This window comes from Jaculus jaculus, chromosome 6 (genome assembly GCF_020740685.1).
Source record: "Jaculus jaculus isolate mJacJac1 chromosome 6, mJacJac1.mat.Y.cur, whole genome shotgun sequence".
NCBI classification, from domain to species: domain Eukaryota; kingdom Metazoa; phylum Chordata; class Mammalia; order Rodentia; family Dipodidae; genus Jaculus; species Jaculus jaculus.
The window spans coordinates 160777828-160803881 of record NC_059107.1 but is presented as its reverse complement, the minus strand read 5'-3'; the positions used below and the strand labels follow the sequence as shown (position 1 = coordinate 160803881).

Below are 26054 nucleotides of genomic sequence, written 5' to 3'. Positions count from 1 at the left end.
GCTCAGCTTTTAGCCCTCCACACAGTCCTGTCCACCCCCCGGTGACATGGCACACACGGGAACTTTGGGTAGCTATCTCCCACCCGACATAGTAAGTTCCCTGAAGGGACGTTAGCACTACAGAAGAGACGAAGAAAGCAACTGCGAGCTGGAGAAGTGATGACGCTTTTGAAGGACGTTCTCACCGCAGACAGTAGGGCTGGCTGCCTGCCATGGAACTCAGTGACAGTGACAAGTGACTGGCACTTGGGTGTTCCTCCCTGCCCCTCCTTCTCCTCACAATTTTCGCTGTTAATGCTGTCTTCTGAGAGTTTAGAATAGTTGCATTCTGTGAAGTATCATAATTCTCCCAGCCATTTTGCCTTTGTTTTAGACTTAGATGGATTTAATCATATCCTTGTACTCAACGCTGACCACACTTCATCCCTCTCTAAGTTCTGTATTTTGATTTATTTTTGTTTGGCTGGATTTCATTGTCAAGTAATTTTCTCAAGAAAGGCTCATGGGTGCTCTGTTCTCTTTGTTTTCTCCACCTCAGAGGCCATGCGCCCACGCCTTCAGCCCCCAGCTGGACTTGGCTGGTGTAGCTCCATCTTGCTTTCCTTCCTTCACAGCGTAGTAAATCTTCTCCCATTGGATTTCGGCCTGGGGTGTTGCTGTGAAGAGCCTGGGCTCAGTCCTATCTTTCTCTTTTTGTGGTTGGTTTTCTTTTACTGTGTGGATATCCAAAGTATTTCTTTTTAAAATATTTTATTATTAATGAGAGAGAGAGAGAGAGAAAGAGAGAGAGAGAGAGAGAGAGAGAGAGAGAGGCAGATAGAGAGAGAATGGGTGCACCACAGTCTCTAGCCACTGAATGAACTCCAGTTGCATGGGTATCTGGCTTTATGTGGGTCCTAGGGAATCAAACCTTGGTCCTTTGGCTTTACAGGCAAGCACCTTAACTGGGTGTTATTTTACATACAGATTCAGTTCTTCGAGAACCTGTGACATCCTGTGTTGGATTAACACTAAAATCACGGCCTCCTTCCCTTGTGTGTGTGGCATGTATGGGGTGTGGTGTATGCACATATGTATGTACAGATGCGGTCAGGGTGTGAGGTGTGCGCATGTGCGTGTACAGATGCGGGCAGGGCATGGTGTGTGTGCCTGTACAGATGTGGGCGGGGCGTGGTGTGTGCGCATGTGCATGTGCAGATGCAGGTGGGGTGTGGCATGTGTGCATGTGCATGTACAGATGTGGGCGGGGTGCGCATATGCGTGTACAGATGTGGGTGGGATGGGGGGTGTGCGCATGTGCATGTACAGATGCGGGGGGGGGGGCGGTGTTTGCGCATATGCGTGTACAGATGTGGGCGGGATGCGGTGTGTGCACATATGCACCAGAGGAGAACACTGGATGCCTTCTTTTGCTCTTCCACATTGTCTCCCTGAGACCGAACCTGTAATGCTGTTTTCAGTCCTACTGGCTGATCAGCAAGCCCCAGGAAATCTCTGATTGTCTACGCTGACAGCCCTTGGCATACAGGCCCAAGAATGGCCACTGCCAGCTTTTCATGTGGGTGCTGGGGATGGTACTCAGAGCCTCATGCTCTTCTCGCATGTGCTGTTACCCACGGAACCATCTGCCCAGCCACCACCCAGGCCCTCCTCAGCAGTATTCCCAGTCAGCCTTGTGTTATTGTCCTGGTCTCTCCGCGATAGCCATCATCTGCTCTCAAATTGCTTCAATCCTTTTGTCCTACTTCTCTGCCTTGAAATACTTTCAAGCCATTCCTTTAATGTTTATTTAAAACCCCATCCTTCTTCTCACTGTTTATAATTTTATTAGTTCCTGTAATGATGTTATTTTTATCTTCTATTTCCTTAGCGCTGACATGTCCCTCCTCATCTCTTTCATTGTTTTATAATTTTCAGGATTTCCTTTCAATGAATTCATATGTTTATTGAGTTCATTTTTATAGCATGAGACTTTTGTGGGGATGTGTTTATATCTTCCTTATGCTGTTCTCTCACACTGGGTTCTTTGTCCTTTGCCTGACATTGCCTGCCTGTTTCTGTTTCTGTGTCTGTCTCTCTGTCTGTCTTGGGCTCTCTGTAGTATGTTCATCTGTTGCAAAGGCATTTGTTCCCATCTTGCTGGTGCTTAGTGTGAGTCGCACCCACATCATGGACGCAGCATGCACTATTAACCTCATGGCAGTGTCCTGTGTGTCACGTCCTGCACGAGCCTTGAGCCATTGCGGGTTGCTTTTGTCGTGATGCAGGCCCTGCCACCAGTGTTGCGTCTCACTGAGGTGGGTGTGGGGACATGCTTATAGAACTGAACGTGTGGAGAAGAAAATGTATGTGGCTTTCCCTGGTCCCTCAGTGGTGTGATAGCAAACTCACCTCATCCACATGTACTAGGTCTTACAGGAAAAGTTTCAAGACTCATTGTTAAATAAAGAAAACCTCCATGAAACTGAAAGTGCCATGTGATTCCACTTGTATAAACCATGTGGCAGGGACTGTGACTGACTGTGACTGTGGGGAGCTCTCAGAGCGGCATCTGCAGAGCTGCGTCTGATAAGGTGTCCAAGGACCCAGTTCTGTCACATGGTTTGCTAATTGCTTGCACTTTTCTTAAGCCTGTGGACTTGTTTTACAAACAAGGTTTCCCATGTCACCAAGGTGCTATTTTTTTTTCACTGTCCACTCAGTTGGTTAGAAAGGCACTCCTGAAAAAGCCTTTTTGAAGACCAAATGCCATTAAGATATTAAAATGAAATTTATTGCCCCATTAAGTACACAAAGACCCTACTCCATGCTGGAATTTTGCTTCTCTGAGTGAGTTTTCCTAGATATATCAGATGCAATTTCCTCCTGGAAAGACAGGGACAAAATCCAGATGCATGTTGGGTTAATTTTCTGCAACTTTCTAAGAAGCTAATATCCTTTCTCAGAGACTTGGGTCTCTAAATATTTTGGAAGCTTTCCAGGATGGCTATGCACACTTGGGACCACTTCCTTTGGTGGATGGAGACACTTGCATGGATGTGTCCATATTTTAGAAGCTTTCAGAAACAGTCAGTCACCTCTTACACCAAGCTGGTGGCTTTTTTCTTTTTTTTCTTTATCATCTTATCCCAGTTAGCACACAAAACCAAATTCAAACACACTGGGATAGCTAGAAGTATTGTAGAATATTGTTATTTCTCCAACAATAAACAGCAGGAGAGCCTTTGAAAATAAAAACAGTATTCATAGTGTTTCTATGAGTTATATAAAAACCAATGGTTAACCTACTTGCTTAACTATGTCTTAGGAATCCCATAGGCAAAGCTCATTAACCTGGGTTCTTTGTACTTTCCTCTTTTTAAAGAAAATATCAATTTAAGAAGTATTCAAAGTTTATGTTTATGCAATCTTTATATTAATAAATTTCCTTACCACAAAAGCTACTTCTATTTTTATATAATGCCACCAGCTCATGTGTGTGGTCGGCCTGACTTTGTCAGGAGACGCTTGCGTGGGCTCACAGCAGGGAACAACTGGAAGCATATTAAGAAAGATGTATCAAACTGGCAGAGCCACTGAGTATTTTTAGTGCTGAAATTCAAGGTAGATCCATGGTTGGTTCTGTTTTTTTTCCCCCTAAGAAACATGTCTGTGTTGTCAGCTGTGAGTAGGCATGAGATTCTGTAGTGAGTTCATCAATTAAACATTTGAGGTTCAGTACCTGCCACAGTAACCTTTTTGATCAATTTTTGGAGAGGAAACTATGAGGGGGTTTTGGTAAAAATGAAATAAATGGTTGAGTGGCTCCAGGCTGTTGATTCTGATGAGTGTGACACTCATTTTAATTCATTGCAGCTTTTGAGGTCGTTTGAAAAGATTGAAAAGGCCCTGAGTGCAGGGGACCCCTCCCAAGGTGGCTATATCTCTTTGAATTACCTAAAAGTTGTCCTCGACACCTTCATACACTACTTACCAAGAAGAATTTTTATCCAGCTAATGAAAAGGTAAGATTCCCACTGCTGCCCTGACGGGCCTACCCCAAACATCCACTGTGAGAACAAGGAAGAGCTTCATTCATTTTCTATTAGTGTTTTAAACCTTGTTTTTACTATTGAAAATTTCCACCATATACAAAAGTAAACAGATAAATACGACAGATCCACTTGTGAACCCACTCGTTGGCGTCGGGGGCCCATCACTGGCCAGTCTCTACCCGTTCCTCAGCCCCGGTGTTTGTGAAATGCGCATCAGGCATCGTGGTTCTTCTTGGTGAAAGATACAAACTCCTTTTATCACCAACGCGAAACCACAGTCTTAATGCCGAGTAGAATTGTCAGTGCTGTGAGTAAATCTAGCCAGGGCTCAACTGTGATTGCTGACCCCCTGTTGTCTTTTGTTACAGTATTTGTGTCTCCGTGTGCCGGGCGTGGGTGTGTGAGCGCCACAGCAAGTATGTGCAGGTCAGGGTGTAGTCCACATTTTCTGTTTTCAGAGAGTGTCGCACTTGTTTTGCCACTGAATAGCTGGCCCACAAGCCCCCCGATTCTCCTGGCTCTGCCCCCCACGGCCATAATGGGTTGAGTTCATGGCCACATGCACTATTTTGCATCCAGCTTTACATGGGTGCTGAGGATTGAACTTGGATCAACAGGCTCACAAGCAAGTCTCTTTAATTGCTGAGTCACGTCCCCAGCCTCTCCTACCCTCCTTTACCATACACGTGGGTCTGGATCCACGTCAGGCCTGTAGACTGCTGTTGTTTAACTGAGCCATACTTCCGCTTTACCTATAGGCTCCAGCCCCAGCTGTCAGCTTTAGAAGTCACCTGGATTGTTCTGTGCAGTTTCTGACCACCTGGATTTGACCACTGCCACCCCCAGAGGCATTTCACCCACTCCCTTCTCTCCCTTCCCCAGCTCCCTGCGCAAAATCGGTCCAAGTACAGAGCCACGGCCCTGGTTGCATTTGTCCGCTTTACGCAAGAGTACTTCATGAGCGTGGTGGGTGGGGCTGTGCACTTGGATCACCATAATGGTAGTCACCATGTTGTCAGACACAGAGCCAAGCTCTCACCAGGGGCTGTGAGAGTCTGTCACCTCTGCTGTATCTGGAACGCTTCTGTAATGAGAACTGCTCCTCGCCAGCTGTCTGACAGTAGTGTGGTCCAGTCAGGACGAGACAGGCAGGAGTGGGCTGGAGAGATGCTCAATGGATAAAGTGCTTGCCTCACGAGCAGAAGGACTTGAGTCTGATCCCCAGCACCCACATAACATTACCAGAAGTGGGGCATGTGTCCGTGATCCCAGTGCTGGAGGTAGGGACAGGAGGATCCTGGGGCTCACTGGCCAGCCAGTCCAGCCATCACTGATAAGCTGCAGGCCAGTGAGAGACCCTGTGTGTAGAAGAGGTGGACTGAGTTCCTGAAGACACCTAAGGATGTCTGGTCACCACATGCACACGCACACATGTGCACACACCTCACACACATACACATACATGCATGTGCATGTGCAAAAAAAAAAAGGGTCAGGATGCCTTGATCTTGATTCAGCCCTTTCTTGGCTCCTTTTATTATTTTTTTTTAATTTATTTTCAAGGGGAAAGAGAGCACATGAGAATGAGCACGCCGGGATCTAGTGCCACTGCAGACGAGCTCCAGACACATGCGCTGCTCTGTGCAGTTGCCTTTACCTGGGTACTGGGAACCCCACCCAGGCCTTCAGGCTTTGCAAGCAAGTGCCTTTAACCACTGAACAATCTTTCCAGCTTTTCAGCTGCTTCTCAAGCCAAGCAGTTGGTTCTCTAGTATCCTCCACAAGGGAACACTGAGCGTTTATCTTCTCTTACCTAATATTCTTAGTACTTATTATAAATTTAAGCGTACTTGGTATGTCTCCATTCATTACATTTCCGTCCTTCCCTTCTGCCCTCACTCCCTTCCTCCTTCCCTCCCTTCCACGCTGTTCCGGCAGGGTCTCACTGTGCAGCTTAGGCTGGCCTTGAGCCTGACATGTGACTGTAGGCATGCTCCACCATGCTCGTTATGGAGTCTCAGTTATTCCGCCCTGGCCAGCAAGGGCCTTTTCAGGCTAGCTCCTGTGTCCTTGCTGTGGCCCTGTGGTCTTTGTGTGACTTCTTGCTTTGTGATACTTGTGATACAGGAAATGCTTCAGGCACGCCTTGTCCGTCCCTTGCCAGAGACAGGAATCAGCCATCTCTCCAAGACCCTGGTCCCGTTCAGTGAGAAACACGACACATGGAGATCAAAATCTAGGTCAGAAGTCCCCTGCAATTCACTTGATTTTCAGTCTAGTAAGTCAGAGAACCATCTTGGGGGAAGCAAGGTAGAAGCTAATGGAGGCTGTCCCATGGAACTCTGGGTAACTAGGGGATGATGCCTCAGGGTCACCTAGAGAAGAGGCTTGAGGGAAGGGGAAGGCAAGCCCGCACTGAGCTGGCACAGTGGGATCCAGTCCCAAGAGTGCACTCTCCCTCATGACACCATGCACACTGGGAGAGAGAATTGTGTCCTCCTGACCCCTTGACTTCCATAGTGTATGTGGTGGTTTGAGTCAGGTGTCCCCCATAAACTTAGGTGATGTGAATGCTAGCTCCCCAGCTGATGGATATTTGGGAATTAATGCCTCCTGGAGGGAGTATATTGTTGGGGGCGGGCTTAAGGGCTTTATAGCCAGTTACCCCATGCCAGTGTTTGGCACACCCTCCTGTTGCTGTGTTCCACCTTATGTTGGCCAGGGGGTGATGTCCACCCTCTGCTCATGCCATCGTTTTCCCCTGCCATCGTGAAGCTTCCCCTCGAGCCTGTAAGCCAAATAAACCTCTTTTTCCCAGAAGCTGCTCTTGGTTAGGTGATTTCTAACAGCAATGCGACCCAGACTGCAACAGTGTAAAACAGAACTAGCCCCAGGAGTGGATCCTGCCTCGGCTCAGTAAATGGCTCCATTGTACAGTTCATTTCCTTGGACAGCTGAAGGTTATATAGCTGTTTCTCATTCATTTTCAAAATTATGCACATGATAATTCAATAGCAATTATTCAAATTAATGAAAACAAGTCACCATCCACCTTACTTAACAGTTTTCATGTTTTCCATTCTCTCCCATTTTGTAGTTACACAGAGACACAAATACACAAATACACATACACACATATACACAATTTTAGCATTTGTAGTCAGGGTGCACCTACAGTTTTTACAGTTTGGTTTTTAACATAGAAATGTCTATTGTGGGCATTTTTCATATTGGCTTCATCATAACTTGTAATTGTAATGTGTGCATGAAATATCATTCAGTGAACGTTTGTTGAGTGCCTTTCTCTGTTAGACTTCGTAGTAGGTGATAAACTACAGAAGAAGTAACAAGTAGCTCTACGGTCGGTGGCTAGCCGGAGTGATGACGGTGCTCAGGGACGTGCTCTTGCTAAGCTGCTTGTCAGGGACCCATGTCCACACCCCTCTTCTGCATTCACCCAGAATTCCACTGGGACAGGACACAAGAAGCAATAGCAGAGCGAACGCCCCAGTGTGGGCATTATGAGTTACACATAGGCCGAGCATCTCTTATTTGAAAATCCAAATTTTGGAATGCTTCAAAGTCTGAAACTTTTTGAATGCCAGCACGACACCCAAGTGGGAAATCCCATACCTGACGGTCACTGTCAAAACGCAGCACACGAGAAGTAGTGTGTGAAATAGCCTCGGGCCGTGTGCAAGAGGTGTGTATAAATATAAATGAAGTTTGTGTAGACTTGGATCTCTTCCCCAGATCTCTCACTGTAAATGCAAGTATTCCAGATTTCAAACAAAAATCTCCCAAATTCAACTCTTGGTTTTACTTATCTTTTTCAAGCACTTTTCACTCTTTGTTGATTTCTTACTGCTCTGGTGTTTGTGCCTTATGACACTGAGCTTGTTTGCTCTTTTTCCTGTCTCATTCATGCTTAAGTGTAACTTACTGTAGATCTGTTTTTAATGTGTGCACATGTTTCATGTGTGTGCAGGGGCACATGTGTATGAGAGTACATGTATGTGTGCATGCATATGGAGGCAAGAGGATAACTTTGGGTGTCACTCTCAGGTACAACATCTACTTTTTCTAAGGCAGGGTCTCTCAATTGCCCTGGAACTCACCAATTAGGCTAGTCTGTGTAGCCTTGATCCTGAGGGATCTTCCTGTTTCTGTCTCCCAAGTTCTGGGATTACAGACACACACCACCATGCCCATCATTTTTACATACTTGCAAGGTCAACACATTCTGCCTGAGCTATTTCCCCAGCCCCATTTTTCTTCTTTTTAAAATAATATTTTTATTTATTTGAGAGAAAGAGAGAATATGGATGAGTTAGAGCCTCCAACCAGTGCAAATAACTCCAGACACATGCACAATTTTGTGCATCTGGCTTTACATGGGTACTGGAGAATGGAACCTGGGCTGTCAGGCCTTGCAAGCAAGTGCCTTTAACCAATGAGCCATCTCTCCAGCCTCCTTTCTTCTTCTTCTTTTTTTTAAAAGTATTTTATTTATTTATTTGAGTGAGAGAGCAAGAGAGAGAGAGAGAGAGAGAGATAATGGGTGTATCAGGGCCTCTAGCCACTGCTAACACATTCCAGATGCATGTGCCAACTTGTGCATCTGGCTTACGTGGGTCCTGGGGAATACAACCTGGGTCCTTTGGCTTTGCAGGCAAATGCCTTAACCACTAAGCAATCTCTCCAGCCCTTTTTCTTCTTCTCTTTTGATGTGGCATTGATTATGTTAAACTTTCCTGTTACACCTGCCTCTGTTGCATCCCACATATTTTGGTATGTTATATTTCCATTTTCATTTGTCTCAAAATATTTTTTTAATTTCCCTTTTGTTTTCTTCATTCACCAGTGTTTATTTGGGAGTGTGACAGTTAATTTCTGCTTTGTGAGTTTTCTAAAGCTCCTCATGCTCTTTGAGAGCAACAACTTGGCAGGTTGTGGGGGCCCCGAGGTGGGAGTGAGCTGCTGATGGGTTTGTGCTCAGGAGGAATGCACAGGTGACGGCTGCCTCTGCAGTGCCTTGGGGTGCACTCTGAGGCAGGGCTGAGGAATCTTGGGTATGGAGGGCATAGCCGCTTCTGTTTGAAAATGTGCTGGGTGGCAGGGTAGACTGGTAGGAAACTTGATGGTCACACCAACTGCTGTTGAATGCCTGGATGTGGTGTGACTGGCCTCTCCTTGCTTTCATTCTCCGCTGTGGTTGTGTATGGAGGGTTTGTTCCAAGGCCTGGAAGGCTGGTCATCTAGTGATTCCAGCCAAGCAGATATTCCCTTTACTTCATGGGAGTGACCAACTCAGCTGTGTGGGTGGGTACATGGTCCCTCGAATGATTAGCATTGGCAGCAGTTACCTTCTCACTGGGACAAAACAGCTGCAGCTTATGGAAGGAAAAGGTTTATTTTGGCTTACTGGTTTCAAAGGGAAATTTCATCGTGGGAAGGCATGGCATGAGCAGACAGCCAGGCTCCACACCTTGTCACTTCAGCAGGGAGGATGCAGCAAGAGTGAGTTCCGCTAGTGAAGGCAAGCAGGGCTGGACTGTAGAGTGTCAAGTCCACCCCCAGGGACGCTCCTCATCCAGCAAGGCTCCACCTCCCAAAGGCTTCTCCAGCTGGGGAATAAGTATGAGGCTTGGTCACAAACGTGAGGCTATGGAGGGTGCTCCACACTCAAACCACCACAGACTGCTGGCAGGTTTGCAGGCTCCTGCCGCGCTCTGTGTGGTAGTTGCTGTGGGCTCTATCCTTGCTCTGTTCTACCTGACCACACAGCCTGGGCGTGCTGTTCCCTTCTTCCCTGTGAGGTAAGGAAAGGGTTATCTGGGAAGCATCTTGGGGTGCTGGGGAAATGGGTTTGCACCCTGGTTCTGTGTTCCCTGGCCATTTTCTCTGTGTGGTGCTATGTTGATTTGGGGGTAGGCCATGCTGTCCATCAATAGGAGGTTCTTTCTTTTACGTTTTCCATGCTTATTTTTTTCATTTCATGGATGAGGGCAAAAAACAAACAAACAAACAAAAAAAAAAACACATCAAACTATAAAAGGGAATTGTTGAAAAGAAGGGGGGATTGAATGGGAAGGAGGATGGGGAGGGGGAGAAAGAAGGGTAGTGGGAGGAGGGTGTGTGTGTGTACATGTATGTACCACTGAGCACATGTAGAGGTTAGAGGACAACCTCAGTGTGTTTCTCTTCTCCCTCCTCCTTCTTGAGACAGGTCCTGTTGCTTTTCAGATCCTCCTGGCTCTGCCTCCCACTGTTGTAGGTACATAGGGATTTCAGACATCTGTGCCACATTGTTCTAGCTTTACATGGGTGCTGAGGCTCAAACTCAGATCATCAGCAAGCTTACAAGCAAGCACCTTTAATCACTGAGCCATCGCCCAGCCCTTATTTTCTTTTTCTTTTGTGTACATGTATGTATCATATGTGTGGCATGGTGTGTGCATGAATGTATGCAAATGCACATGCCCCATGTGTGCTCCTGCAGAGGCCAGAGGAGAGCACAAGGTGTCCTTTTCTGTCACCCACTGTGGGGGTTTGACTCAGGGTCCCCATAGTCCTCAGTTTCTGAATGCCGGGTCCCCAGCTGACGGCGATGTGGGAATTAATGCCTCCTGGAGGCAGCGTATGGTTGGGTGGGGGGCTTATGGGTGTCATAGCCAGCTTCCTCTGGCCAGTGCTTGACACTCAATGATTGCTGTTGGCCAGGAGGTGATGTCCACCCTCTCTGCTCATGCCATCATTTTCCCCTGCTATCATGGAGCTTCCCCTTGAGTCTATAAGCCAAAATAAACCTTTTTACCCCGACAAATTGCTCTTGGGTGTTTTCTGCCAGCATTGTGAACCTGACTACAACAGTAAAGTTGGTACTGAGAAGTGAAATCATTGATGCTAAAACCTCATTCTGTGGCTTTTGGTCTTTTGGGACTGCTTTGAAGAAGGAATTTGAAAGGATTTGAAACCTTGGCCTAAAAGATGTCATGCAGTGCTGTAAGTACAGCTTGATGGACTGTTCTGGTCAGAGTTGAAAGACCTGAATACAGTAAGAACTATGGACTATGAGGTTTGGCTTATGAGGGTGAGAAAGAGCTTTGCCTGGACTGGACTAGAAGCAGTTTTGTGAGAGGCTTGCTGTTATGGTTGTGTCCTGAGCTGTACAGGATTTCATTGCATAGAAATAAACTAGTGTGAGCAGAGGGATATGGCACAGAAATGAAATTTTTGGTTCAAAACTTCTGCCCGTCCAGCTGCAATTGCATGAGAAATTATAATGAGATTGGGCCAATTGACCTGCATTGGGACAACAGGAAGAATGCAGTCTTTTAAAGGGGCCTGAATGCAGAAGAATTGTCCTGTTCTTCAAAGTCTGCTTTATTCCCCCCTAGATTAACAGTTGGCAGCCCACCTGGTACTATGGAGTATAACAAATATAGGAAGGAGAGGGTCATCAAATTTGCAACATGGTTTTATATTTTGGAAATAGCCATGGGCAGCATGAAGAAGGGCTGTTGGATTACCTGTGTGGAAACCCAATGGAGCCATGAGTATGAACCATGGCTTGCTGTGGAGACCCAGTAGAAATGTAAGGACTGTGACATGGCTTCCAAGGAGTGCCACCAGCACTGGGTGAAGTTTTCTGTGACTGTGAATAGCTTAGCTGGAAGGGTGCAATTGGAACTCCAGAGACTTGTTACTGGTTAGAATTATCGGACTTGGAGACTTGTCATTGACTAGATTTGTTGGACTTGGAGCTACAGAGTTTGATGTTTGCCCTGACTAAATCTTGTATTGGTTGGATATTTCTTTGCTATGCCAATTGACATCTTTTGCAGTGTGAATGTTTATTCTGTGTCATTATGGATTTGGGGGGATATTTTGGTATTATAGTTCAGTTAAAAGCCCTGGATTGGGCTGGAGAGATGGCTTAGCGGTTAAGCGCTTGCCTGTGAAGCCTAAGGACCCCGGTTTGAGGCTTGGTTCCCCAGGTCCCACGTTAGCCAGATGCACAAGGGGGCGCACGCGTCTGGAGTTCATTTGCAGAGGCTGGAGGCCCTGGCGCACCCATTCTCTCTCTCCCTCTATCGGTCTTTCTCTCTGTGTCTGTCGCTCTCAAATAAATAAATAAATAAAAATTAAAAAAAAAAAGACCTGGATTATGGGAATGTTTAAGCATCATTAGTATTGATAAAAACTATGGGGGCTTTTAAGTTGGACCAAATGTATTGAATTTTACATCATGTGTGGTTATCAGTTTATAGGGGCCGGGATGGAATGTGGTGGTTTGATTCAGGTGACCCCCATAAACTTAGGTATTCTGAATATTAGGTCCCCATCTGCTGGGAATTTGGGGGTTAAAGCCTTCTAGAGGCAGTGTATTATTGGGGACTCATGGATGTTATAGCCAGCTTCTTCTTGCCAGTGTTTGGCACACTCTCCTGTTGCTGTTGCCCAGGGGGTGATGTCCACCCTCTGCTTATGCCATCGTTTTCCCATGCTATCATGGAGCTTTCCCTCGAGTTTGTAAGCCAAAAATAAAACTTTTTTCCCCCCACAAACTGCTCTTGGTTGGGTGTTTTTTGCCAGCAGTGCAAACATGACTGCTACACCCATCCACATATTTCCTTGAGATGGAACCTCTTTCTGAACCTAGAGCTGCTATTTGAGTCAGACTGGCAGTCCAGAAAGCCCAAGAGATTCTCTGGTCTCCACTTCAGGCAGGACTGGCATTATAGGTATGCATGACATATCCACTGTTTATGTGGGTGCTGGGGAATGGAACTCAGGCCCAGTAAGACCCTCCCCGGCCCTCATGCTTGAGCAGCAAGTGCTCTTGCCTGCTGAGCCATGCCAGTGTGTCAGGCTTATCCTTATGTCAGGGGATTTTCCCCAAGGTGACATAATTGTGGAGAGTTGCTAGTTGAGCTCTCTGTGGGGGTGGGAGAGCCTTGGATCACCTATTCTTTGTGATTTGTACCACGTGCCACTTCAGTGATTTTCATGATGATTGCCAAATTGTTCTCTCAAACCTAGCAGCCTACGTTGCTATCAACACATTGTGAGTGTTTCACATTGTCCCCAGCATTGCATATTAATGTTGTTTTACATATTGATAGCCTATGAGGTGTCAAATAGTGCCTGCTGTTGCTTAAATTCCTATCTCCTGGGGTGATGCTGAGGTTGGGCTCCCGGTGCCCATGCAGTGACTCTGCCCCCCTTGTTGTAAATCTTCATTTTCTAATTGGCTAATGACCCAAACTGATGGGGTTTTAAACTTAATTTTATCACCTTTTGGTTTAATGTTTTATAATTAGGTAACTATTAAAGATAACCCTTTTTGTCATGAGAGCTATGAGGACTGTTCCCAGCCTGCTGCTTCCTGTTCATTAGCATGGTAACTCATTATTTTCAAGTTTATATTTTAACATAATCAAATGCATTAATCTTTTCTTTGGAATGTCTTCCGTTTATAAAAATCTGTTAGTTCACCATTCTTACCAGGGCTTGATTAAAAACTCCATTTTATCCCACTTGTTTTTTTAGTCTTTAAAATGAAACACTTTAATCCATTGTAATATAAATTGAATATGCACAACTAAAACAAATTGCATTTGAAAATGCCATAAAGCTACCTAAAACTCTGAATGCTAACTAAACATTAAAATATAATAAAGACTTGGAGATCCAAATTAAAGAAAAGCTTTTTTCCCAAATAGATAACTTATTTCCCTGCCATTTATCAAATAATCCCTTCTCTCCCTGTTGCTTCTTTAATGAATTTTTTTGTGTGTGCGTGTGTGTAAGAGAGGGAGAGAGAACGAATGTTATATGTGTGGTTTGGTGTGTGGTATGCATGGATTCATATGTGTATGCCGATGAGAGTATAGGCAGAGGCCAGAAGAGAACAGTGAGCACCCTTCTCTTGTTCCTCATCCATGTGTTTCCTGGAAACAGGGTCTCTCCCTTAACTCAGAGCTGCTCTCCATCAGCAAGCTTTAGCATTCTCCAGTCTCCACGCACTGCAGACAGGTTACAGATGCCAGTGGCCATTTTGTGGGTTCTGTTGTTGGCAGTGTCAAAGCCTGAAAAGCCTCATGCTTACACGGCAAGCACCCTGCACTGCTGAGCCATCTCCCAACCCCCCCCCATTATTTTGATGTCTGCTTTGCCACATATTAACTTCTTCATAATCTTGTCCAATGTGTATTTCCTATTCTATTCCATCAATCTAGATTTCTACCGTACAAGATCTGTCTACCAAAGTTCATCCATGAAAAAAATAACCGTTCTATTTTTTTTTTTATTATGGCTTTAGAGAGGTTGAGCTCCTCATACTGGCACAGTTACTGGTTCTGAACCTGTTTTCTGAATCTAGGTGACGTATGCCAGGGACTTAGCACTAAAGATATCAATTCCTAACAAGGGAGGCCCTGCTGGCTTCCATCATGGGCACAGTAGCCTGGACTGGGCCACATGAGTTAGGTGGAAAATTGTTGAGCTTCCGCAGGGAGCAGCAATGGGGTACCCTGGTCTAAGGGGCAAGGAGTGGCCCTGGGGTACCCTGGTCCAAGAGGCAAGGAGTGGCATTGGGGTACCCTGGTCCAAGGGGTAATCTCAAAGGCCTTCTTTCTTTTGTTCCTCTGGCCACTGCAAGAGAGCTGTAGACGCCTGTGCCACTTTGTTCATCTGCCTTTATGTAGGTACGAGGGAATTGCCCCCAGGCCACCAGGGTTTAACTTCTGCGCCTTCTCTCCAGCCCTGCTTTGTTCTCTCAAACCCCCATGAGCAATTAGTCAGAACACCCCATGCTGCTAGTGGAGAGCATCCTTAACTACCTTCTACCCTTGGCTCAGAAACTTAGGATTAATATTTTTTTGTTAGCTTACTAGGATGAGTGTATATTTATAACAGCCTGATCTTGTTTGGCTGTGGTTTAAGTATTTACTAAAAGCCGGCCCATGGGTATTCATAGCTTTTCTATGCACAGTCACCCCAAGTGGGGAGCAACCGTAGTGCGGCTCAGCTGGAGAACAAATAAACTGGATGGAACTCCACATGATGGAATACTTTCAGCCAAAAAGAGAACGAGCTGGTGCTGGAGAGATGGCTTAGCAGTTAAGGCACATGCCTGTGAAGCCTAAGGACCCAGGTTCGATTCTCCAGGTACCATGTGAGCCAGATGCACATGGTGGCACATGCATCTGGAGTTCATTTGCAGTGGCTAGAGGCCCTGGTGTGCCCATTCTCTTTCTCTCTCTCCTTTTCTCTGTCTCTAATAAATAAATAAGTGAAAATAAAATCTTTTTTTTTTTTTTTTTAAAGAGGATTTATCTCAGCAGTGTTATGCGAAGGGAAAGAAGCCAGTCTCTGAGGCAGCTTCGGGAAGGTGCTGTCTGACATTCTTGAAGGGGCAGAAGGGATGGGAGGGGCATGAAGGACAGAGTAGAGGTTTGCCATGTCAGAAATGGAGAGACATGTCTCCACAGGGGCAACATGAAGTTTTGGGGGGTGATGGGCTGTTCTGTATCCCGAAGGTAGGAATCTCCATGCAGCTAGACACATCAGAACTCACAACCCTGCGCTGGGAATGTGTCATAGTAGTAGAGTGCTTGCCTCGTATGCATGAGGCCCTGGTTCAATCCCAACATTGCAAACAAATTGTAAAATGTGCATTGTAAGAAAACATTTCAAATGTATGTCATTTTAATCTAAGAGATAAAATTTAAATCATTTGTCCTTCTTCCTAAAGGTTAAAACTACAAGAATCAAAAAATAAAATCTAAACTCTCTTGCCCAGCTTAATAAAATGATTTGAGAAATTATTCCCTCTGTCCAATTAAGATGGGCAGTAAGAGTGGGGTTGGGCACATGGCTTAGTGGCAGGTGCTTGTCTGAGTTCCGGTTCTCAACCCATGTAAAAAGCTGCTACTTAAGCATGAGGGCCCAAGGAGGCCCGAGACCCCCAAGTTCGACTCCTAACAACCCACAAAAAGCTGGGCATGGCCATCCACATCTGTGTCCCCGGTTAGGCTCAGCTTCAGAGCTACAGCCTCCCAGGGGACAAACTCCTTTCCCCCCATTTTTTGTGTGGGGTCGGGGGAGGGTGGCAGCATCTTTCCCAGCGCCCTTTGTGCTAGGGGGTTGGGCTTACAGCAAACCTAGCAGTTTCTCCAGAAATTCTATCTTGTTCCCTATTTTATGCTCTTTCAGTCCCTTCAACATAGGCTAAGAATTTGCCTACCCCGTCCCCGTGCAGCCGTCAGATACTAGTGAAGGGGAGCAGCCTGCCCGAGCCGGGTGCTGGCTTTGGTGTTCCGTGTCTGTCCTCTACCCACGTTGTGGTCGCAGCTTCTCCCCCTTTTACACTTCGTGTGACTGGATTGGACCATCTGATGACACAGACATCCCACTTCCATGCCCACCCTTTGTTGTTGCTGGGGCTATTTTTTCTGGAGATTAAATTCAGGGCCTCACCCATGTTAGGCAAATGCTCTACCACTGAGCTCCATTGCAGCCTTCAGGGTCCACCCTCAACCACATGCACAAAGTCCTCATTGCTATGCAAGAGAAGCAGTCAGCAGGCCCCAAGGATTAAGATATGGACACCTTAAAGGCTATTGTTCTGCTAACCCCAATAATTGAATTCTTTTTTTTTTAATAAAATATTCTTTAATTTTTCAGATGACAATATGAAACAAGCACAATGGTTTTGCAGTACAGTTTCAGGGTGTATACAAATTAGAATACAGAGCTTAACACTTGTGTAACTGACATTTTGAACTTTAGATTTCAATATAAAACTTACAATTTCAAATATTAGCCAATCTGATAACTTTCTCATAATATGAGAAGGATGAGATGCAGATTTTCACTAAACAAACTACATAAAATATTTAACATAATCACTAAAACTCAACATTAGAATTTATAAAGACTAGCTATAAAAATATATTGGCGAGTCACTCTTCTTATAAAGGTACCATTCGCTACATTACAAAATAGTCTCTAACGTAAAACTCCCTCAACTAACTGCTGTATCTCAGAACCTGTCAGCCCTTACATGAGGTTGATTGTAAAATTCTCTTGGAAAGCTTTGGTATGCATTTTCAGAAGGTTTTATAAAAATATTTTCAGAGCTTTTGTAAATACTTCATTCTATTAAAGCACAAAAGTAATGGGTATTCAACAGCATTTAGAATATAGAATCAAAAGACCAAATCAGTATGTATTTGTAAAAAAAAAAAAAAACTATTTAAAAGTATTAAACTTTAAAACATTTCTTTTTCCATTTTTCTGATAAAAAACAAATGCTTCTTAAGGCCATTTGCCACTTCATCCTATGACCAGGTCTCTTGCATAAAGACATTTATTTACCTTTGCATTGCAAAAGCCTAACTAAAAATTAGCTTCACTTTTATAAAACTTTATAAAACTCCACTAAAAAGAAATCCATCTAATTTTGGGGCCGGTCCACAAAAATACTTTCTTTAAAAAAAAAATCAAACACTTTTTGTTTTGTTTTGTTTTGTTTTTCGAGGTAGAGTCTCACTGTAGCCCAGGCTGACCTGGAATTCACTATGGAATCTCAGGGCAGCCTTGAACTCACGGCAATCCTCCTACCTCTGCCTCCCAGGTGCTGGGATTAAAGGTGTATGCCATACGCCTGGCAAAATCAAACACTTTTAAGAGAATAAAGATCCTTCAAAGTTTTTAACTCTTCTATGAGAGTTTTATTTTGATTTTCCAGGACTGAACTCGATTTTCCAGGCATTTGACATACTCTTTCTTCTTTCTTTGACATTCTCGAGCAGCTGTTTTTCATCAGTCTTCTTTCTCTTTTCAACTGGGGGTCATCTGTCTTAGTTGCCTGAGAGGTAAGAGTGACAGGTGACGTCATCACCACAGCTTGTGACAGCGAAGTGGCCGATGCTGTGGTGCGGATCTGGTATGTCTGCACATCTCCTGATGCAGCTTGCTGAGGATTGCCTGACTTGTCATGGTTGACGTCTGGAGTCACTGTACTGGCCGACTGCAAGGCTTCTTTTGGGGCAATGGCAATGCACTGTCCGCTGCTGGTCTGATAGGTGGGAGTTGGAACAGACATGAAAGTAACAGCTTCGTGTTTCTTTTCTTTTTTTAAATTTTTTATTTGAGAGCGACAGACACAGAGAGAAAGACAGATAGAGGGAAAGAGAGAGAATGGGCGCGCCAGGGCTTCCAGCCTCTGCAAACAAACTCCAGACGCGTGCGCCCCCTTGTGCATCTGGCTAACGTGGGACCTGGGGAACCGAGCCTCGAACCGGGGTCCTTAGGCTTCACAGGCAAGCGCTTAACCGCTAAGCCATCTCTCCAGCCCGTGCTTCGTGTTTCTTCAGAAGAGAGGGCTTTCAAGATTTTTCTGTAAGAAGGGTGCTATGCTAGGATCCAGTGAGCTTTCTGTGAGGAGCCTGTGCTGTCAGATGAGTCCTGAGACTCTCACTTTCTGATAAAGATGATACCTGTTGGGCAATATGAGAAACATGAGCTCCCTGAACTGCTGAACCAGGCTGAGGTGCAGTCTTGGAAGTGATACTCTTGTGGGCATTTGCCATCATTCAGGTTTCCCCTTGCATTAAAAAACATAAATTTGCAGTGCTATTTTACTAAATGACTTTGTTTGCCTTAGGTTTAAAACATCACCTAAACTTATTGCTGCCAATTTCAGTTCAGTATTAAGTATGTAATCCACATGGCATTATAGAGAAAATTGTTTAAAATAGCATTTTTGTTTTCTTTTAATCCAGATTTGGGCTTAAAACCACCACTAGAATCAACTGGAAGCAATTTTTAAAATTGTTTTGTGAGCATCCAAAGTTGGAATTAAGTAAGACAGTTCCCCCAAAGAAGATAAGCAGGTAAGTTCAAACCCTACGGCTTCTGTGACTCATAGTGTGGAACAGTCTGGAGCACATGTGGATCACTTTTTCTTTCATTTATGGAATGGGCAGTGTATCCATGGAATACCTCTCAACTTTCCCATAGTGAGTTATGGTTTAATCATTTTTAAAATATTTTAAAATTATTTTAAATTTATTTTTATTTTGAGAGAGAGAGAATGGATGTGCCAGGGCCTCTAGCTGATGTAAATGAACTCCAGATGCATGAGCCACCTTGTTCATCTGGCTTACACGGGTCCTGGGGTACCAAACCTGGGTCCTTTGGCTTTGCAGGCAAGCGCCTTAACCACAAAGCCATCTCTCCACCATTACGTTGTTTTTCATTCGCTGTTTAATTTAAAGTTGCCTTAAGCTATGAGGTTGTTATTATTTCAATTCCTAGAAAAGAAAAGAGTGCTTGGAGCACTGTGCACTTTGCAAGGCAGCCTGGGGGTTCCCGGCCCACTGCTGTGCTCCCGTGACTCCCGAGCATGAAGCGTGTTCCTGTGAGATTATGCACAAGCACGTGTGTGTCCAGGAAAAGGAACGTTTGCAGCAGCCTGTGTCCAGTCACTGTGCTGGTGCAGATGTGCTGGCCCTGAGGTTATTGCTGTAGGCCTCACCGCTGGCTCCGTGGGAGTGTCCAGTCTCATGTCAGTTGCAGTGGGAGCCCAAAAGTAGCGATGTGGCGGTTTTGAATGTAGACCTCCGCTCCAAACACTCTGCTTCTGATGCTTTGTGTTCTTTGCTGGTCGCCTCACATGAGTCTTACAGAGGAAAATATGAGGCTTTCATCATCTCATCACCTACGCCCGAAGCACATTGCTCCACCACAAAGTGGGATGGGCTGCAGAGTCCATTGCTGTCTCACTGGTTCCCATCCCTGTCTCGGGCTTTAGGGATATTAAGTGACTGCCCTGGTTACCAGCCTTGCAGATATTCGAGGCCCTACCCTGTTCCTGGAAGGCGGCTGCGAGCTCATGTCTTAAGTAATGCTACTTTGTAATTTTCCTGTCTGATAGCACCCTGTTCAGAGCTGACCAAACTAAGATTAAAGTTTGACTTACTGATTGTTTTTTTTTTTTTTTGAGATAGAGTCTCATGTGTCCTAGGCTGGCCTTGAATTCTCAAACCTCTTGTCTCAGCCTCCTGAGTACTGAGTGGGATTATAGGTGTGTGTTACCATGCTCAGCTTCTGGGTTTTATTTCCTTTAAAATAGTGGCTCTCAACTGGGGTGAGGGACAGTATTGCCTTCCAAGAGACTCATGGCAATGTCAGGAGACATTTTTGATTGTTACACTGAGGACAGCAGTATCTACTGAAGTCTGTGTTATGTGGGGGGGGGGGACAAGGGGTGCAGTATAACACCCACAGTGAGTGAGACCCCCACAGTGGAGAAGCACCCAGCCAGGCAGCTGAGCCGTGGACAAGCATGCACTTGCCTGTGTAGTGTCAGCTGCACGTGTGTGAGCTTGGAGACACTCACTGCCAGTGGGTCACGTGAGCCACCCAGGCTCAGGAAGCCTTAGAGAGTATGTCTTGCAAAGGGTTAGGAGGTGTGCACTCATGCCTCAGCATTTTAAAACACTGCACAACTGGCAAATGCTGAGACGGCTACATAGACAGCAGCAAAGCCTCCAAACCAGTGTTCGAATGGCTCTGCAGGCCCACCAGTCACGAATGGCTCTACCACCTACTATGTGGTGGGAAAGGTATGTGTCTGTTGAGCCTGCTGTTAAGTTGGCTTCTGACTCCAGGGTGGATGACCATGGCCTCCAAGGACATGTGTGTGGATTATGGAACCTGGGCTCTGAGTAGAGCGTTGGAGGCAAGAAAGGCAAGAGTGCCTGAGGGTACAGACGGCCATGGAAGGGGGGAGCCTATGAGTCTATAGGCCCTCAGCTAGGCAGACCACGTGTTCCAGCCTGCCGCTGCCGGCCCGCACGTCCTGGTGGTGACCCATGGTTTATTCTCTGGTCTCCTTTGAGATGGCTGGCCAGAGTTGGGGCAGGATGGTACACCTCATGGACTGCTAGGTGTCACCCCAACCGAGTGACAAGCAGGCCCACTCCCATACACTGCGCTTTCTGGAAGATGAGCTACCACAACGAAGGTGCTGTTGGAGTTGTGGGGTGCTTGCATTTTGCATTAAGAAAGAGCAGAATCAAAGAGCGGAACCTTCATGTCTTTCTCCTAATCTTCTTTGTAGTGTTGACTCTAGAAACCGGGCCTACAAGGAAAACATTATCAAAAAGCTGTTCCTGCAGTCAGAAGACCACCACGCCTCACTGAAGAAAGCGTTGCTGGTCATGAGCAGTGTAAGCCTCTGAGCCTTCTCTCGACAGACCCGTAGTGAGAAAGCGGACACTCAGAGCCAGACTCCGAGAACTCCTTCATCCACGTACCCTCCCAACACGCAGTTTTTGAGCTCCCATTAGATGCTGGGAATTGTTCCAAGTGCTTAGGGAGACAAGGACCCCCTCCAAGGTAGAGTCTAGTCTGTATAGAGTTAACTGCGCTGCAGTGAGATAAACGCCCATTGTGCCAGTGGGGCAGCATGGTTGAAAAATGGGCTAACGAGCACTGTCCACTGCTTAATCCACAAGTAACCAGGCTGGTGGAAACTTCCCCACCCTGGCCTAGAGTTTGTGAGTGCAGAACCAGCTTGCTGCCCAGAGCGGGAATGTTCTTTCACTTCCAAAGCCCCCAGTTTCATTTTCTAATTGAGCTGCAAAGGCAGGCAATTCATGAATCTGCAACTTGCTTTTTCTCGTTTGGAATGTTAGCTCCTGCCTCCCCATTATGTTTGTTTTAGAAAGTCCTACTTGCATACTCTGGAAGCATAGTGACATTTCTCAAGTTTGCTACTTACTGAACACATTCACACATTCTGTGACTGAGTCGCTAGTAAATAAGGAACAGGGAGAATGACTTGTCCTCAGATTCAAATGGGGCCATGGGATAAAAAGTTGAATAGAGGAGTTCCTCAGCCCCAGCGCTGGCTCCCCAAGTATGGGCAGCAGGGGGAAGTCCGAATTCCAAGGCATGCCCTGGCCATAGCCCACATGGCCAGGAGGTGGCTAAAAGGCTTGCAATGTGTTGTCCATGCTGCAGACCATGGCTCCCACTATGTCATTCCGTATTTGATATTTCCAAGTACTTTGTGGACGAGGAAATATGGGGTTCCATGTCCCTGGGGGGTCAAGTGTTCCCCTTTTGTCTGTGAGACGCCTGAAATCTCAGAGAGTAAGTACCAAACCCTGTAGCCACCCACTGCTCATTGATGGTCCCAGGTCGGTAACAGCACGTCCAAAATTATTTCCCCTCGCAAGTTAGAATGACTGTTGGAATTTGGAAGGTGACTTCAGCGTGTGATGGATCTGGCAAGTGTGTCTGCACGGGCCTAGACGAACAGACCGGGACACCTGGACTGTATGATGCCGTGTGTGTCCGTCACCAGCCAAACTGGCAGGAGGGTGCGTGACATTGTTCCTGTAGACACGTCCCCAGGAGGACGTTTAATGGATGAGTTAGGCCAGTCAAAGATTAACAAAAGCAACTGATAATCAAATAGACTCATTATCACAACCTACTGAAATAAAAGTTGCGTGAGCATGTGCTCTCTGTCCCTGTCTGTGACTCTCTCTCCTCCCTCTCTCTCTCTCTCTGTCTGTCTGTCTCTCTCTCACACACACACAGACTTGGTGGTTGTTTCGTGTGGACCACAGCTGACAGAGGGCACCTGAAGGGGAGGCCATGCGTTGAGGGAGACGCACCATCCACAGGCCGCAGGATGTGGCCCCTGGGAGTGAATAGTAGCGGCAGGCAGCAGCTGTCTCAGCCATGCCCGTGTGTGTGCTTGGAGCCTTCCCTGTGTGGGGTACAGAATTGTCCTCGGCTTTTGGTGTTCAGGACAAGTTGCTGGGGCTAGGTGGCCAGCCCAAAGCCCAAAGCCCTCAGTTACGTGGTCTCAGCTCCTAGCAGGCTACATGGATCCTCACAGACACCTGCCAGCCCTGGCACAGCGGCTGAGGGTGTGCTAAGTGAGTTGCCAGGGAAAGACTATGGAAGCTAGCTTACCTGGCTGGGGTGCCATTGCTATATGGAAGCATTGTTTTAATTATAAAACATGGAATCTTCATTTCCTATAGCGAGGACTGTACCAATGTCAATCACTCCAAGTACTGGTCCATTTAAAAGTGACTGTTGCCCTGTTAGAGGTGGAGACTGAATCAGTATCAAAATGTGATAGTCTGTTCACAACTGTAATCCCAGTGCTTGGGAGGTAGAGACTGGAGTATCAGAAGTCTAAGGTCAACTACGTAGCCAACTCAAGGCCAGCTTGTTATATATAAAACCTTGTCTCAATTTTTAAACAAAACAAAAATTGAAGACCAGCCAGGCACGGTGGCACATGCCTTTAATCCCAGCACTCGGGATGAGAGTCAGAGGTAGGAGGATCACCATGAGTTCCAGGCCACCCCGAGAATACAAAGTGAGTTCCAGGTCAGTCTGGGCTGTAGAGAAACCCTACCTCAAAAAACAAAAATAATTGAAGACCTATCCCATGCCAGGCCTCATGCTGGCAACTCAGCCCAGGCACACAAATGGTAATGCCGTGTCCCCACCATCAGGGGCCTCGTCCCTCGAGCGCTGTCCAGTAGCAGCGCTGATCGAGTGCCTTCACGTTGTGCTGGTTCGCACCTGCCACCATGCCTAGGTCTTGACCACCTCGGGAAGCCATAGAAAGGACTCGATGGGGAAAGCACCAGTGTTATGAAGATTTCTAACCCAGGCGTAGTGGTGCACGCCTTTAACCCCAGCACTAGGGAGGCAGGAGGATCGCCGTGAGTTTGAGACCACCCTAAGACTACAAAGTGAATTCCAGGTCAGCCTGAGCTAAGCTGACACCCTACCTCGAAAAAAATAAAAATAAAATAAAAAGATAAAATGCTATAATGTAATAAAAATATTCCCAGTGGGCCTAGGGCGAGAAGGGAGGTGGAGACTGGGAAGCCCTGGGGTCTGCTAGCCTGGTGAACACAGCCATGCATCCCAGAAGGGAGACCTTCCTCAAAAAAGTCAGAAGGTGAGCAACACACCAGAGTCGTCCTCTGACCTCCACTCTTATGTGCCACGCTCATACGTGAACATGTATCCACTCACACATACACTCCCATTAAAAAAAATCTGCTGATGTTTTAGCGAGAATCTTCTTTCCTGTAGTTCTCAGTCAGATGTCTTACACTTTTTAAAAAAGATTTTTATTTTTTTTAATTTTATTTATTTATTTATTTGAGAGCGACAGACACAGAGAGAAAGACAGAGAGAGAGAGAGAATGGGCGTGCCAGGGCTTCCAGCCTCTGCAAACGAACTCCAGATGCGTGCGCCCCCTTGTGCATCTGGCTAACGTGGGACCTGGGGAACCGAGCCTCGAACCGGGGTCCTTAGGCTTCACAGGCAAGTGCTTAACCGCTAAGCCATCTCTCCAGCCCTTAATTTTTTTATTTGGGAGAGAGAGAGAACGGGCACACCAGGGACTCTAGCCTTTGCAAACGAACTCCAGACACATGTGCTAACTTCTGCATCTGGCTTACATGGGACCTAGGGGAATCGAGCCTGGGTCTTTTGGCTTTGCAGGCAAGTACCTTAACTGCTAAGCCATCTCTTCAGCCTCTGCTTTTTTTTTTTTTTTAAGAAGCAACATTCCAGGCTGCTTTTCTCTTTTTCTATTTTAAATTAAATTAAATTTATTTGAGAGAGAGAAAGAGACAGAGACTGGGCATGCCAGGGCCTCCAGCCACTGTAAAAGAACTCCAGACACATGCGCCACCTTGTGCATCTGGCTTACATGGGTCCTGGGGAATTGAACCTGGGACCTTTGCTTCGCAGGCAAGTGCCTTAACCTCTAAGACATCCCTCTAGCCCATTAAACTTTTGTGGGTTTTTTTTCGAGGTAGGATCTCACTTTAGCCCAGGCTGACCTAGAATTCACTATGGAGTTTCAGGGTGGCCTCAAACTCGTGGCAATCCTCCTACCTCTACCTCCTGAGTGCTAGGATTAAAGGCGTGCACCACCACGCCCGGTTATGCCCATTAAACTTTATATACTTACTTGCATGGGCATCTGTTTGTCCACTGCAAGCAAATGCCAGATCAGAAGTGCACTCCAGGCCAGCAGGCTTTGCAAGCCTTTAACTGCTGGGCCATCTCCCCAGTCTCTAAGCCAGGTTTTAGGCCCTTACCTGTAGCTTCCCAGTGCCCCTGCAAAAACATAAAGTGGAGTCAAGAGAACCCAAAGCTTGGGACACGTAGTCTGACACTCATTCGCAGTCTGGTGGGTCATTCACAGTGGTGAGAGGCCCTGTCTCAAAGCAGGTAGAACACGGGCACCATGGCATGTGTGCCCATAGACACCCTGCACCCCGAACACATGTACGTGCACATGCGCGAGCGAAAAAATTCAAAACAGAAGAGAGATTCCTTAACCCAAGAAGGATGCTTATGACAAACTCATGGCTCCCAGCACATTGATGGGGAGGTTACCCCGTGAAGGCTTCTCGGCTAAGTTCAGGAGGCAAACTAGAGTGTCAGCCTTTGCTGCAGTTCAGCATGGTGCTGGCATTCTAGATCATCCAACCAGGAAAGGTGGAAGGCACCCAAATGGGCAAGGAAGGCAGGAACTGTTCAAAAACAGCATGATCTTATATGTGGAAAATTCTAAGCACCACACACACACCTAGAACTAAGAGTTCATGAAGTCGGACATAAAGTCATTATGCAAAAAATTATTTATATTTTATACATGATAATGAGCAATCTGAAAACAGACTTCAGAAGGCAACTCCACTCAAACTGCTTTAGAAAATAAAGCAGCTAGGGATAAATGTAACAGGAGAAGTCCCAGAGCTGTACACTGGAAATTACAAACCTCCTTTAAAGGAAGTTAAAGGGGATATCTGTAAATGAAGAGGCACTCCACGCCCGTGCGCTGGAGGACCCGGTCGTGTAGAAGGGCAGTTCTCTCCACATGAGTCCGCATCTCCAGTGAAAAGTGGCCAGATCTCAACGGGCTTGCTTTGGCAATTGAG

General features: G+C 46.1%; 1 protein-coding gene across 11 annotated transcripts in view; it reads left to right on the top strand.

The window, feature by feature from the left end:
• Positions 1 to 26054, top strand: part of Efcab6 (EF-hand calcium binding domain 6) — a 224086-nt gene that overhangs the window by 89556 nt on the left and 108476 nt on the right. For 9 of the 11 annotated variants that reach the window (XM_045151826.1, XM_045151827.1, XM_045151824.1 and 6 more), the window contains 3 exons: positions 3856 to 4004; positions 18830 to 18940; positions 21172 to 21280. In XM_045151826.1, coding sequence (XP_045007761.1) covers positions 3856 to 4004; positions 18830 to 18940; positions 21172 to 21280 — 369 coding nt within the window. The other 2 variants (XM_045151833.1, XM_045151834.1) reach the window with 2 other exon arrangements.